Raw genomic sequence first — 13753 nt, forward strand, 5'->3', positions numbered from 1 at the left:
CAAACACTCACTTCATTTCACTGCTTGCGCCGCCTGCTGCGTCGAGCATTAGCGTCTTGTACTGTTCGTAGGTGCAGCTGCTGCTACTGCTGGCCGCGCCGCCGCAACCAAACCCCAACGAGCCCATTCCGTTGAGCTGCCTGCTGAAGCTGTTGTTGGTGATGGCCGCGTCCGACTCCTCGTTGAAGCACGAGAAGAAGCCGCTCTCGATGGAGTCGCGCCGCGTCAGGTTCGTCTTCAGCGTCGACAGCTGTTCGCACTGGTACTTCAGCCTTTCCTCGACATCCTTCAGCGCCTCCAGCTCTTGAAAGGTGCACGATGAAATGGAGGCAGCCGGGGCCGAGCAGCCGGACAGGGGTGTGGGCGAGGCGACTGCTGTGGCCGAGCCGCTGCCCGAGGGCAGCTCTTTGGACTTCCTTCCGCCGTCGGTCAGATCCTCGCAAGAATTGGAGTCCGCGGCGGCAACTGTGGAGGCCGTCAGCGTGACCGTCGAGGCACTGGCCTTGAGCAGCGGGCTGGTCTCGAATTCACTGGCGCTGCTCTTCAGGCCACTGGCGCCACTGGGGCCGCCGCGAAACAGGGGATGCGTGTAGAGGGAGTTGGCGCGGTACTTGCGGGCCGCCGGGACTGTGGAGGGGCGCACAGCGCTGTCGTCGCTGCTCGACTCGGCATCGGCACAGTTGCCGCCTCCGTCCGGATCCTCGCCCTCCGAGGTGCAGTCATCGCAGTCGTCCTCTTCGGCGGTTGGAGCCTCCTCCACCTCCGCCGCCGTGGCCGGCACTGCCGCCGCATTGCTCACCCGATGGGGCAGCTTCAGCTCCATGGCGCTGTACTTGCGCGTCATTTGCGGCGAGACGGGCAGACTCTTTGGTTCACTGGTCGTCGCCGGTGTCGCCGCTGCCTTGGGAGCTGCCGCTTCACTGCCGTCTGCTGTCGCCGTGGCCTGGGCCACGGCCTTGCCCTGCATGGTGGTCTTGAAGAACGGGGCCAGCATCTCGAAGCACGAGCTGAACAGATCGCCCACTCCGGCGGCATAGGTCCTCGGATTGGCGCCCAAGATCTTCTTGACGCCGCGCTGCTGCGCCAGCGCTTCGAACGGGTTGGGCTTCGTGCCGCTGTGGTCCTTGTTCGTCTCCGGCTTGTACTGCGGATCCTTCAGGCACATCGTCTCGCCCACCTTGCGCAGCGTCAGCACGGCGGAAATGGGCGGCGGCAGGGGCGGCGGCTCGGGCACCACAACCGCCGGCAAGAGGACGGCGGCGGCAACAGAACTGCCGCCGGGCAACTGGCGGGGCGGCGTCGGCGAGTGCGTGGAGGACCGCTGACGCTGCATCTGATGGCAGCGCGCCTTGTCGCTGGGCGACGTGTGCATCGGGAAGTGGATGATGTTCTCGCTCAGCGAGCGCCGATGCAGCAGTATCTCGGCCTCCAGCTTCTGGGTGGCGCGACGCACCCGCGACTGCAACATGTGATCGTCGAAGCCGTGGCTGCCGGCCGATCCCGTGGGCGTGCCCGGCAACGCGGCCGACGCTGACTTCGTGGGGAAACGGAACCCTTCCTCGTCGACGTCTCGCAGATGGCGCGGCGTCAAGGTGCCCGCTGGCGCGGTGCAAATGGTGCCCACCGTCGGGGCAGAGGCCAAGGCAGGGCCCGTGGCATGCTCGCTGTCACTGCCGCCGGGCGAGCAATTGATCAGCTCCAGGGAGCTCAGCGGACTGGCGCCCGCCGACGACTCGTGCTCGTACTTCTCCAGCAGCAGCGTCAGCTTCTTGGTGGCATCGTGGAACGTGGGCCGACTATTGGCATCGTACTGTGGAAGGAGATTTGGCATTACAAGGAGCTCGAGGAGTGGAGGGGTCTGCTCTGCAGCACTTACGATGCAACAGTAGAAGGCCAGCCGCAGCAGCACCGGCGGCGTGTCCATCGGACAGAGCTCCACAAAGGCCAGATAGTCGAGGCCGAAGGAGGGTGTGCGCGGCATCATGTCCGGATCGGCCTCAATGCGCGCTATAATCTCGCACTGGATGATGCCGAACGAGAAGATGTCGCTCCTCTGATCGTACCACTGGCCCTTCAGGCACTCCGGACTGACCCAATACGGCGAGCCGACCGTCTCCAGGCGCGACTTTCTGCTGCGATCAAGAGGGTTTTGGGGTAAAGATCAGTTTCCGCACAAGGCAAATGCTCAAGGATCCACTTACGATTTCACTGGTATCTTTGCGGCTAGTCCAAAGTCCCCCACGACGGCTTCATACTGATCGTTGGCCAGATTGCGTATAAGTACATTCTGTAGTCCAGACAGGGGGAGGGATTAGATCATTGAGCTCATTGAAATGCTGGCCAGGGACTCACCTTGCTTGTCAGATCCCTGTGAAAGATGCCGGCATCGTGGACATATGTCATGCCCCGCGCTATACCCAGCGCCAGTCTTATCTTCTGCGTGGCGCTGAGCACCACCTCCTTGTTGGCCAGCAGCTGCTCCAGCGAGCCGCCGTTTATGTACTCGGTGAGGGCGTGCAGCTGTCCCTCCTGCACACAGACGCCCATAAAGCTGCAACGAGAAGGAACAAAGGGGCCACAAGACTTTTAGTACAACTTTTCCACTGCATGGACACTTTTTTCGGGGGCTAAGTTTCGCTTTCAATCACCCGCACCGCCTGACAGTCGCGGCTGCAACTCCGATTTCTTATCGCCGTCTGACATGCAATCAGCCAGCAGTAGCCCTCCTCTTCCCGATGTTTTGATTTTGTAATTCGAGTGCCACGCAATAAAAAGTGAAAGTTTCTCCTTCTGGCATTCCAGGATCCCCAATTGCCAGCACAGGGACTGCCGCCCTGCCAAGTAGTCATCTCCATTTCCTGTTGCCAGACAATGTCAATGACTCCCCGGTGCGAGCAGCACTCAAAGGCACTCGGGCTGAAGGCGTCCCCAACTCCTGCCCTGCCAAGCACTGAGGCGTACAAAGCCCTATCCCGAGAAGGGGCATGATTCCCCCACCAGGCCAGGACTGGCACTGGGACCAAGTCTGGCTCGCTGGCCCGAGAATGCAAGAACAAAATACAAGGTTTCAAGCTTTTAAGGCGTTCCGGCAGCTCCACCAGAGGTTATGTTTCTATGGTTCTTATTACAGACTGAGAAGCAGAGGCAGAGGGCTTTAGTTCCGAGGGAATTTAGGTTCCCTTCCGAACAAACTGTGAGTCTTCTAGGCCCAATAGACGGCCTACTCAACCTCCCATCGAACTGCCTTCGAACTAGTTCCAATTCTGTTCCTCCTCGTCATGCAAACGACATGTATTTTGTTTTACAAAAAGCACATTTCTGTTCGTATAGGGGTCTCAGTGTTGACTAGTTTCAAAGCGCACATTTATGCTCACTTTTGACTCATTTTCTGATACATATTAAATGTGAATCAGGACTTCTTTCATTTAAAGCAGTCCTGACCACTCCTGCTCCCAATAAAGTACAGTCTAGCATATATTCCCCTAAGAATCAGAAATCTTTGAGTCCCGCAGACTGGGTTTCCCAGTTTCCCTCAGTGCACAATGCCTGCCAGGATGAGGATGAGGATGAGGTCATCTCCAGGGCCTAGACCGGAACTGTAAGCTTATTAAGAACCCAAGCGTCAACGCATGCGTCTGTCGCTCCTCCTCCTTTGCTGCCTTGTGTGCAGTCAGGTGCAAAAGGTTAAGTGCTGCCAGACACCAAGGCTCTCTCTATCTCCCCCTCTCCGCCTCCTGAGGTGACAATGAACTTTGGTTGCATCATCCTCTACTGGAGTGTACTTCGGGGCGTATGGAAATGTGGCCAACCGATTGGCGCATGTGATTCAGGTCCCGTGCAGGTGTTCAATAAATCGTAGCACTCCGATAAGAGCATGCCTTGTCGCCACTCGCTTCAAATTCTTTCTTTCAAGTCTTTCTGGTCTAATCAGTTTTCGGGTTTTTGGCAAACTGTGGCTTATCTGCGGCAAATGCCGTCGCTGGGCAGTTGGTCAGTGGCCAAAATCATTTGTGCCATCATAAGCCAAATAAAAGAATGCTCAAAGATTCTGATAAGGTTTATCGTCCCGTCATGGCTCCGTTGTATAATTGGGCCTCTGAAAGCCATGATATACGACGCTCTAGGGCCAAGTCGATGGGGCCATTAATTTTCACTCAGAAATCCAGAGTTCGGGGAACACTAAAAATTAATTTCATTAGGTTAACCTCAAGACCATCAAAACGTTGATAGATTTGCGCAGGCCGTAGCGATAATTGTTTCGAGCACGCAACCCAACAGCCTGTCATCCGGGCTCCACTCCGACGAGTATCAGGTCCTGGCCGTACTCCCCCTCCTATTAGGTCCTGGCCCTACACCCCCTCCTATCAGGTCCTGGCCACTGACACCTTGTCGGCTGCCAATAAGGCTGACAGCCTGCCTGCTTGCGGTTCTCCAGGGTGCGTACCTCTGAAGGGGCATTAGAAGTCATCAAATGTGCGTCAGCCCCTTACTCAGGGGATTCCCCAGCATTTACATCCACAGTAAACGCAGATTAGAAGGGAAAAAAATGCATGTTTCATTAGTGATAAACGCAGAAGGGATATCTACAATGATGATTCATTTCTAAGGCTTTAAAAGCTCAAAGTGGGGATATTTTCAGCATAAGAAGGGATTCATGGATGCCAACAATTGAGGATTCAAAGAGGTATCCTTTAGCAACCCATAAAGAGTCAAATATCAACACTTAGTCGCTTTAAAGGCAAGGCTATGATGAAACTAGAGCATCAATATCCCTAGTCATGTACATAACATGTAATTTGTTTTGATTTTTTTATGCGTGGTAGAGAGTTGCCATCCTAGTCTCGCGTAGAGCATCATTCTGGCGCGTCCTGCACAGGCCATGCATCTTGTTTTTGAAATATTTTGCTGCTCGAGTCCCATGTTCTTTCCTTAGTGCCTTCACTGTAACCACATGCAAATGGGGTTGTCATGGGCCACCTGTTGAATCGGTTAACCCCCGGGGTGTTTATGGTCTTTGCGTGGCTAGGCGGCATTACGTAAGATATCAGACCAGAAATAGAGCTATCAACAGGCACCCATTTGAGAGATCTATCGGCTTACAGGGTCACAGTTCACACTCGAGAATCAAGGGCAGACCGCAGGTAAGAACATTATTCAAAGAGAGTTATTACACTGCATAAAAAAAAAGAGATTGAAATGTGGAGGGCATGACCCTTTCGATGGGAGTGTCTGTCGGTGTGTCTGTGTGTGGCAGACACATGTCAGCCGTAATGACGATGACGCGCCCTTCAGACAGGCCCAAAGGGTCCCCGGCCTGAGACGCGTCTAATCTGAAATGAAGTTATCACAATGCCTGCTCTCCGCCTCCCCTGCCAGGTGTTGACAGCATCTCCAAGGCCTGCGGCTCCGAGGGTTGTCTGCCTGTCCCTGGCACCACACCTTTCTCGTTGGTTTCCATTTGCATAGCCAGGGCAGGGGCTTTACGGTTCTAATTGAATTTATTTCCCTGCATGATGCACGATTAGCGCCTCGAGTGCCCTGCCCCTCTGCCCCTCCACCCATTAGCGGCTTACATTAATCGGCTCCCAAAGCCGCACTCGAAGAGGAATGTTTCATTTGGTTTTGGGCTTTCCAAACGATTTTTATATGGCCCAAAACCGCCTTCGAATGCATTTTGTTAATTGGGCAAAAGCCTGGAATCCTGGGGGGCCTGGACAGGGCTGCACGTTGAGGGCCCACTTCAGAAGGAGTTTGAGGAGGAGGAGTCTCCTGCCCCTCCCAAGCAGGAAGCAAGAACTACTCAAGCGGCTATAAACCTTTTTTTGGGGGGCTCCGAGGGGGCACATCCCCCATTGTTCTCTGTGCCACGTTTAGATTTTCAATTTGTTTCGTTTTTCGCCTTTGGGGCAAATGTGTTTTTCTCTTTGAGAGTCGGTTTTCCATGGAAACGTCTCGGAGAGCCGCAGCGGCCGGCATTTCTCTAAGAAAAAAAACCACAAATTGACACGTTTGCACGTTTCCCCCAAGAGAGAGAGAGAGAGAGAGAGAGAGAGAATGGTTTTCCCAGACATCAGAGTCGGTCCATGGATTGGCAAATGAAATGCAAAATGCAAAATACCGCTTGGAATTCTGCATTCAAGCAAAAATCAAACTGGAGCATAAAAGCATTTTGCGCTTAATTGAAAATTATTACCACAACAGCAGCGGCAGCAACATCAGCGGCAGCAACATTAGCGGCAGCAACAGTTGCAACAGCGACAACATATTGTGGTAGGAGACTGCGGCACGATCGGGTGGAGGTTAAAAGGTTGACACAAAAGCAAACAACAAGACAAACCGCCCAAAAACGAAAATCCAAGCAGTAGCCAGACCCGTGGGCGTGGCAATGGGCGTTATAAATGGTCCTAAACGTTGCCAAATGCAATTACGGGAGTACCATTCGGCATTTGATTGTGGGGCAAGAGGGGGAGGAGGGAGGAGTCTGTGGGGGAGGTAGGTACGAGGCTGAGAGGGAGGGAGGCAGAGAGGGAGCCAGGGAGTAGTCTGTGGGGATGAAAGGTAGGGAGGTTCGAGTCTGTGGGGGATTGAGGCAGGGAGGAGTCTGTGAAGGAGGGAGGGAGGCAGTGAAGAGTCTGTGAAGGAGGGAGTGAGGCAGGTAGGAGTCTATAGAGGAGTGGGGGAGGCAGGGAGTACTCCATGGGGTAGAGAGAAGTCTGTAAAGAAGGTAGGTAGCCTTTGGTGGACTGAGGCATCGACTGTGTTGCCACAAAAACATTTCGAAATGAAATGATTGAATTTTTGTTTTTTTTTTCGGTTTTTCAATTAGAAAAATATGCAAAACGTGATGCGAAAATTATGCAGATTGCAGCTGCATCCAGTAGTGGCTAGTGGCTAGTGGCTGCAACATTTGGTTGCCTGTCCGCCTGCCTGCCTGGCACTTCCTTTTCTTGTTCCAAGTCCAGAGATTGCCGACCGATTTTGCTGACCGATTTCCGAGCCCCCAAAAAGAAAGCGCTGCAACGAAGCCGAGCATTGCATAAATTTGAATATCTAATGGTTTGGCGCTTTTTGTTGTGCAAAATTGATTGAAGTGTATTGAGATTGATTGAAAGTTGATGACATAATTTTCTTGGTGGCAAAACAGACAAAAGACAAACGCAAATTGGAAGTGAATGTTGGAGAGCCGCAGAGCCACAGAGCCATAGACATAACTACACTCAGAGAAAAGTGGGCAAAGTAGAAGAAGAAACACCAGCCCAAATTTCCATTTAATATTCGATTTTTATATACCAAAAATAGTGTGAAAGGAAATAAATGTATAATAATTATAATAAATAATAAAATGTTTTTTTTTTTTTAATTTGTTTTGTGTGCTTTGTTTAATTTGTGGGACCGAAAAGTAAGTCTTTTATACGCCTTGCCAAAGACTGTATATTTTTTTTTAATTGGATATAGCAATATTTTGGTATTTTATAGCATTAAAAGTCTTTAAAATATTTAATCTAAATAAAAAAAACTTTCAATTAAATAATTTTTCAATTCAATAATTCATTCAATTTTTTTGGAATTTAATTTAAATATTAAATATGTTTATTTGAATTAAAATATTAAAAATATTTTTTTTAAATATATTTAAATCAAATATTCTCAACTTATTGTAAGTTTTTTTTTTTGTAATTTTGTATTTGAATATTCAATATTTAAATTTTTTAAATTTGTTTATTTTTAATATTTTTTTACACAATATAAGATAATTTGATGTACTGTAATTATTCAAATAAAAATATGTAGCTCTCAAATTTCGGCTCAATTTTTCTCCGAGTGTAGAGTCTCTGCGACGGCAGTTGGGTGAGAAATGTTTTATGGGACAACAGGCCGCTCGACACGTTTATAATCCATTTTATGGCTTTATTTCAAATGCGGAAGTTGACAATTACAAAAATATATATATATATATACAACATATACCACAAGTCTCTTCTTTGAGGAGATAATGCGTTGAAGAAGAAAGCTGTTAAGCTAAATACACTGGTGATTATTTTGTTGTGCTCCGCACGCAGGCTATAAACTGGATGGAATGCAGAGCCAGTGCTCATTAAATTCCCATCTGTATCTGTATCTGTCACTGCCTCTGACAACATATTACTCATGGCGATGGATCCTTCTCTCGCACAATACATGTGTTAACACTTACAGAGGAGACAGACAGATGGGAGGGGGCGATACAATGTAACTTTTTGTGAGTTCAATGACTGGCAATTGCGGCCCAGAGACATAAAGCAAAACCGAAAATCCGTTCCAATTTTAGCATTCGTTTTGGTAGTACCACTCGAACCCATCTCGATAATTATGAATTCACAATTTGTATACCTCTCTGCCTAAATATAGCCGAAAAAAACGCTCAGTGCTCACCTTTTGACGTCAATTGCGGTGTGCCTCTCCGGGAACGAGTAATGAAATTGTGTGTGTGAGCATGTTGTGCGACAGCATTTATTTACTCGTTGCTCGTTGATCATCAATCAGAAATTAACCCAATTTAGCCTTCTTGGCCATGTAATGGCATCGATACGAGGCAGCTTCAATTACCGATAGACAGCGGCAGCAGCAGTGTGCCGTGCCGTGCCGCACAAACATGAAATGTTGCACTGATAAAAGTGCAGCAGAGCAACAACCAGATAGAGACACAGCCAGAGCCACAGCCGGTGGACTGCCTCCAGCCACATATCCATTAGGCAATAAAGAGAAATGTTTATATGGCCCGCAATCATGACACGCTCTCTTTCTGCCTCTGCCACTGCCTCCACCCCTAGATGTTGTTGTTGCAACTTGTCAAAGTCTGGCTATAACTGTACAAAATAAAGGAATCAATTTTGGCATTTGCTACCGTCTCAATTCCCCCCATCAAATGCCATGTTAATTACAGATTCATGCATCTTTTTTGGGGGCAATTCGGTAGACCAATAAAATACTCTCATTAAATTGTCAGCAATTTCATGCTGGTGCCATCTTTTCGTTCAGTCTCTCAATTTATTGGCAAGCATTTCATAAAATGGGTTGGGGGGGGATCCGTCCAAGAGAAATAATGGATGCAGTGGACGCCACGATGCCTCGTTCATGTCTGAGCTGAAGTGCAGCTTGTGGCAGACAGCCGACAGCCGACAGCTGACCTTCAACTCAGCGACTGCCATCGACACTTTCAATTGAGTGCAGTCCGACCTTGTGTGCCCTCGGCATGAGTGGGGGTTTTTCCACCAATTATGATTGCACCACATCCCTGCTGCAGATCATCTTCACCTGCTCGCCGCTGCATTCCCCAAAAATGAGGTCAGCCGAAAACAGATCTCTCACCTGAGATCTCGGAAGTACGATATATAATGTTGTCTCGCGCACATTTTTGCATGCCAACAATTTGTCAACATTTGCCCACGATTTATCACCTGCTTAGCATCGCAAAGATCAAAGAATTTCCAGCCCATTGTCTGGGGTCGTAATGAGCCAGCAGCCCGGGTTAAGACACGTCTTACTCGGGCTTACACGCGCTAAATGAGCGTTTAAATGGCTCTAAGCCAAAGGCAACCAGCTCCATGCCGTTCCGTTCCGTTCCGTTCTGTTGTATTTGTGCCTGCTTAACGACTGCTCCAAATGCAGTTAATGGAATTTTTTCCACATGAGGATAAAGTTCTGGCGGCGATAACCGAAGATTTAGATACTCTAGGAGAGCGTTTGTTGCTGAGGGAGGTATAAATCACTATCATTCTGTAGGTATTCGATTCGTTGGATTGCATATATATCTTAGTTGGTAGAATCATGTAGAACCTCCACACACAAATCTCCATAGACCTCAAACTATAACCCACTGCAATCGTTCATTCCCATGATCTGTTATCTTCAAACAAAAAACCACCCTTATCGGCGACACTCGAGTGGCTCGAGCAGCGATTAGTCTCTGTCACGCACACGACATGTATCTTGTTCTTAGATTCTAGCGATTCTAAGAATAACTCCATGAGCAGTGGATGCCTTTGGAAGCAAGTGCTTGATATATAGACGTGTTGGACCCGTTCTACTTCTCTAGAGTTTCCCATGAAACCCATAAGCCCTCCGATAGTGTATAGCGGCGCCATCGTCGGCGTAATGTTTGCATTTCGGGAACTGCACTCAACCCAGAAGTCAAGAAGTAAATCCAGCCAACTCTGCGTCGGACAATGGGATTTGTGTGTGAGTCAAGCAGTATATGGCCCATAAGTAGAGTGACTATCTGTCAAGTCAGCCAGCCAGCCAGCCAGCCTGGGAGCGGCGACAGTCATCACATGTGGGTGGGTGGGTTGGTGTTGCAGTTGCAGTTGCAATGCAATTGCCTGACTGGTTGACTGGTTGACTGGTTGACTGGCTGCCTGCCGTTCGAGTTCTCATTGTGCGACATTCCGCATAGCAGGCGGGCGCGTGATAAGCCCATAAAAAAAAAAAATACACGCCAACAACAAGAGCTAAGGCTGTGCCTATGGCTATGGCTGGCGCTGAGAGTGTTTCAGTTTCGGTTTCAGTTTTGTGGCCCATAAGTCACTGGCTGCCGAGTGGGTGGATACCTGGCTGAAAGCACATGAGGCATGCTGCTGCTGCTTTTGGCTAGAAAGGTGGTTTCAATTACCGCATGCCACAGATTAGTTCTATTGATGCCTCGATGCATTAGCATTAGCCAGAATGCATCTCCACGGAACGGTACTGCCCACCCCCCGCCCCACAATCAATAGACTTCATTAGGCCTGAGCCACGGCACAGCCGGGAGCCGCCATGGGAGGTGGCCAGGCCCGCATGGACACGGTTCGGCTCTCGCCTCTCTCTCTCTCTCTCTCCCGGCAGTGTAGCTGTTAAAATTTGACAGTTAGCCGACAGCTGCGATCGTTAAGCGTCATTAAACAGGCCTGCCAGGCCCAGGGAGTGGAGTGTTTGGCGATCCACGTCACTGATAGATACCTCCCCCCTCCCTACCTAGTGGAACTATTCAAACAGTATCTGGCCATATTTGCAGTCGATTTTCAGATAGATAATATGATTAACAGCGGATTCCTGAAGCATTAATTGGCTAAAGAATAACAATTGCCCGGGTAGAAGGTAGAAGGGGTAGGCGTGTGGCTGCATTTTTAATTCCACTTTTTGTTCAACGAGGCCTATGGCGCCGCAGAATGCATTCCAGAATTTTCGTTTAAATGAAAAGTTGGCAGCCAGCTGCTTCTCCGTTCTCTGTTCTTCGTTCTCCTGACCCAAATCCATCTCTCGTCGGCCCGAGCACACATCAGCCATCAGAATATCTTGGTCAGGGGGCATTTAATCACTGGCAACCCGATGTTGCATTTAATACTTTGGCTGCAATTTGCTGCACGTTTCGGCCGTCTGACAGATGTCATAAAATACAACAAAAAATAAGAAGAAAATGTAATCCGGTTGAAAAGCCATAACGGGATTAAGAGGTTACACGAAAAATTTCTACAATGTTTCTGCGATGCATGTGTGTGTGTAGGTTGTGCAGGGTGTTAACATTGTAAATTAAAGGGCGTGGTTAGCAGGTCTAAGCCAGAAATTGCATATTCATGGAAAGCCAGACACCAGACACCTAGAAAAAGATGGGCGGTTCTGAATGGATTGGGTGTGCGCGCAAAAAAAAATGGCTAAATTGGAAAAGAGGCAGCAGCATTGGCAGTCCCTGAGAACCGCGAGCTTTGCGTGCAGTCACGTGATGATAGGAAAAAACAAAAAATCACTGTATAAATACATCCGCGGAAAAAAGCACACACACTCACACACACACACACACAGTCCACAGACAGCAAATGATTCAAGTGTGAGCTACGCAGCTTGGCGGCAATTAAATCTAGTCGTTGGGGGGAGTGGGGTGGGGGGAGCCCAGACACAATGTCATGACTACTCGTATCAAAAGCCGCCTTTGCCATATTGTTTCAGACTTTGTGCCGCAGCAATTACATCAGCAGTTTTTCTTTTTTTTCTGTCTGTGTGTGACCCCTCGAACACACCTGACTGGCAGCTGGTCACTGTCAAGGCAATTAGTGTGTGTGTGCAGTGCAGTGCGGACTGAAGCTCTCATGAACTTGAACTTTTCGTTTGAGATCGGGCATCGGAAATGTTTTATTCGGACTTGAACTCCAACTCGAGTTCTTTGAAATGGCAACAAATTATAATAAACAAAGCAATAATCATGCGGATAAACAATAAATGTTTGTTTATCAAGCACAATGAGAAGAGACGATAAAGATAATGAAATAACTACGCAGCCAACAAACGGCACTCTTGTTGTTCTCGGTCTGCATTTGCTGCGAGCGAGGGCCACAAGAGAGAGAGAGAGAGAGAGGGTCACCTCTGCCGTGCAAAAGCTTGAAAGGCATTTCGAGAGAGAGCAATAGGCAGAGAGAGAGCAATCGAACGATGGTTTTGAAAGAGTATGCCTGCAATGCGTGTGACGAGATGCGTCCCGTTTTGCTGACACGATGGCAGCGACGCATTGCTGCTGCTGAGAGGGCAATAAAACGAAGAGTAGAAGCGATGGCGAGAGTGTGCTTTTCGTGAGAGGAGCTCGTAGAAAGAAAAGATCGCTGGAGCCGAAAAACAAACAGTAAAATCGAAAACCACACACATATTGTACATAAATGTACAATATTTGTTTATTTCCATAAATAAACTCTCAATAAAATAAAAAGTAATATCCATAAGCATATGGATAGCATCAGTACACCCGTAAATGATGTCAGTTCAGTCAGCCTGCCTCGTCCACAGAACAAAACAGAACAGATGTCAGAACCCATGACATGAATGTCCGAGTGAATCATACGCCAACAATAATCGTGTTTGCTGGTTTTTAGCATAGGTCAGGAATTATGATGATGATGTGATGGCCCCCATTTCTGAATAAAATATGCGAATTTGAATTGAATCCAATGGAGAACACAACACACAAAATTATTCGTATAGCACTCGAAAAACACACACTCGTAAAGCCCCTCAGGATGAACCCATTTAAACTGTTTGCGTAATACACTCAACTGAATGAATGGTCAATTCCATGGCGAGGTGCGAACTGAATGCGTAAACAATTGAGGCCACATGATCGTCGATGTTTATCAAAAACTAAAGGAACATCTACTGTTTAGAGTACTAGTATATTGTATATAAAAGTACAATATGTACATTTATACCCATAGAAAACAGTCATTCAAGAGTCTCAGAGTAAAGTCAAGTTTGTAATTAAAAGCGAGATGCACTATCGGACGTTAGGGAATGACTCAGCCGCCGGACGGAGTGACCACAGCCTGGCATTGACCCATAAGCCGTAGTGTAAGCTGCTCTCGATTTGCTTGTTGACTTCAGATTACAACAAATATGGATTGTAAGTGAATACACTTGGAGAATAATTAGATTTTATGATTTTTATGAAACTAAAATTGTAGTTTCAACATTTCTTAGGGAATAGTTTAGGAAAGAACGGATCGTGGATCGTTTAGTATTAGAAAAGGGATAGTTATTTCTTTAATTAAAATAATTGATAGAGGATCATTATTATAGGAGAATAAAGTACAAAATCTCTTACAGGGAGTAGTTTAACCACAAGGGATGAGCTTTCATTGAAGCTTTACTTGGAAAGAGCGCAACATCTCTCCCTCTCTCTCTCCTTACCACTAGCTCTAGCTAGTTTCTATAAATTTCTTGATTTTCACGGATAACATTTCTCTTGGTTTATATTTAC

At 48.2% G+C, this 13753-nt stretch overlaps 1 protein-coding gene across 2 annotated transcripts in view; it reads right to left on the minus strand.

Moving 5' to 3' along the window:
• LOC6587879 overlaps window positions 1–13753 on the minus strand; it is a 53237-nt gene that overhangs the window by 1155 nt on the left and 38329 nt on the right. Inside the window, exons 4-7 of one of the 2 annotated variants that reach the window (XM_026984183.1) lie at window positions 2353–2551; window positions 2202–2287; window positions 1877–2132; window positions 12–1810 (exon numbers count right to left, since the gene is read on the minus strand). In XM_026984183.1, the coding sequence (XP_026839984.1) occupies window positions 12–1810; window positions 1877–2132; window positions 2202–2287; window positions 2353–2551 (2340 nt within the window). The remainder of the gene's footprint in view (window positions 1–11; window positions 1811–1876; window positions 2133–2201; window positions 2288–2352; window positions 2552–13753) is intronic. The other variant, XM_026984182.1, reaches the window with a different exon arrangement.

This window comes from Drosophila persimilis, unplaced genomic scaffold, assembly GCF_003286085.1.
Source record: "Drosophila persimilis strain 14011-0111.01,24,50 unplaced genomic scaffold, DperRS2 tig00000000-arrow-pilon, whole genome shotgun sequence".
NCBI lineage: Eukaryota > Metazoa > Arthropoda > Insecta > Diptera > Drosophilidae > Drosophila > Drosophila persimilis.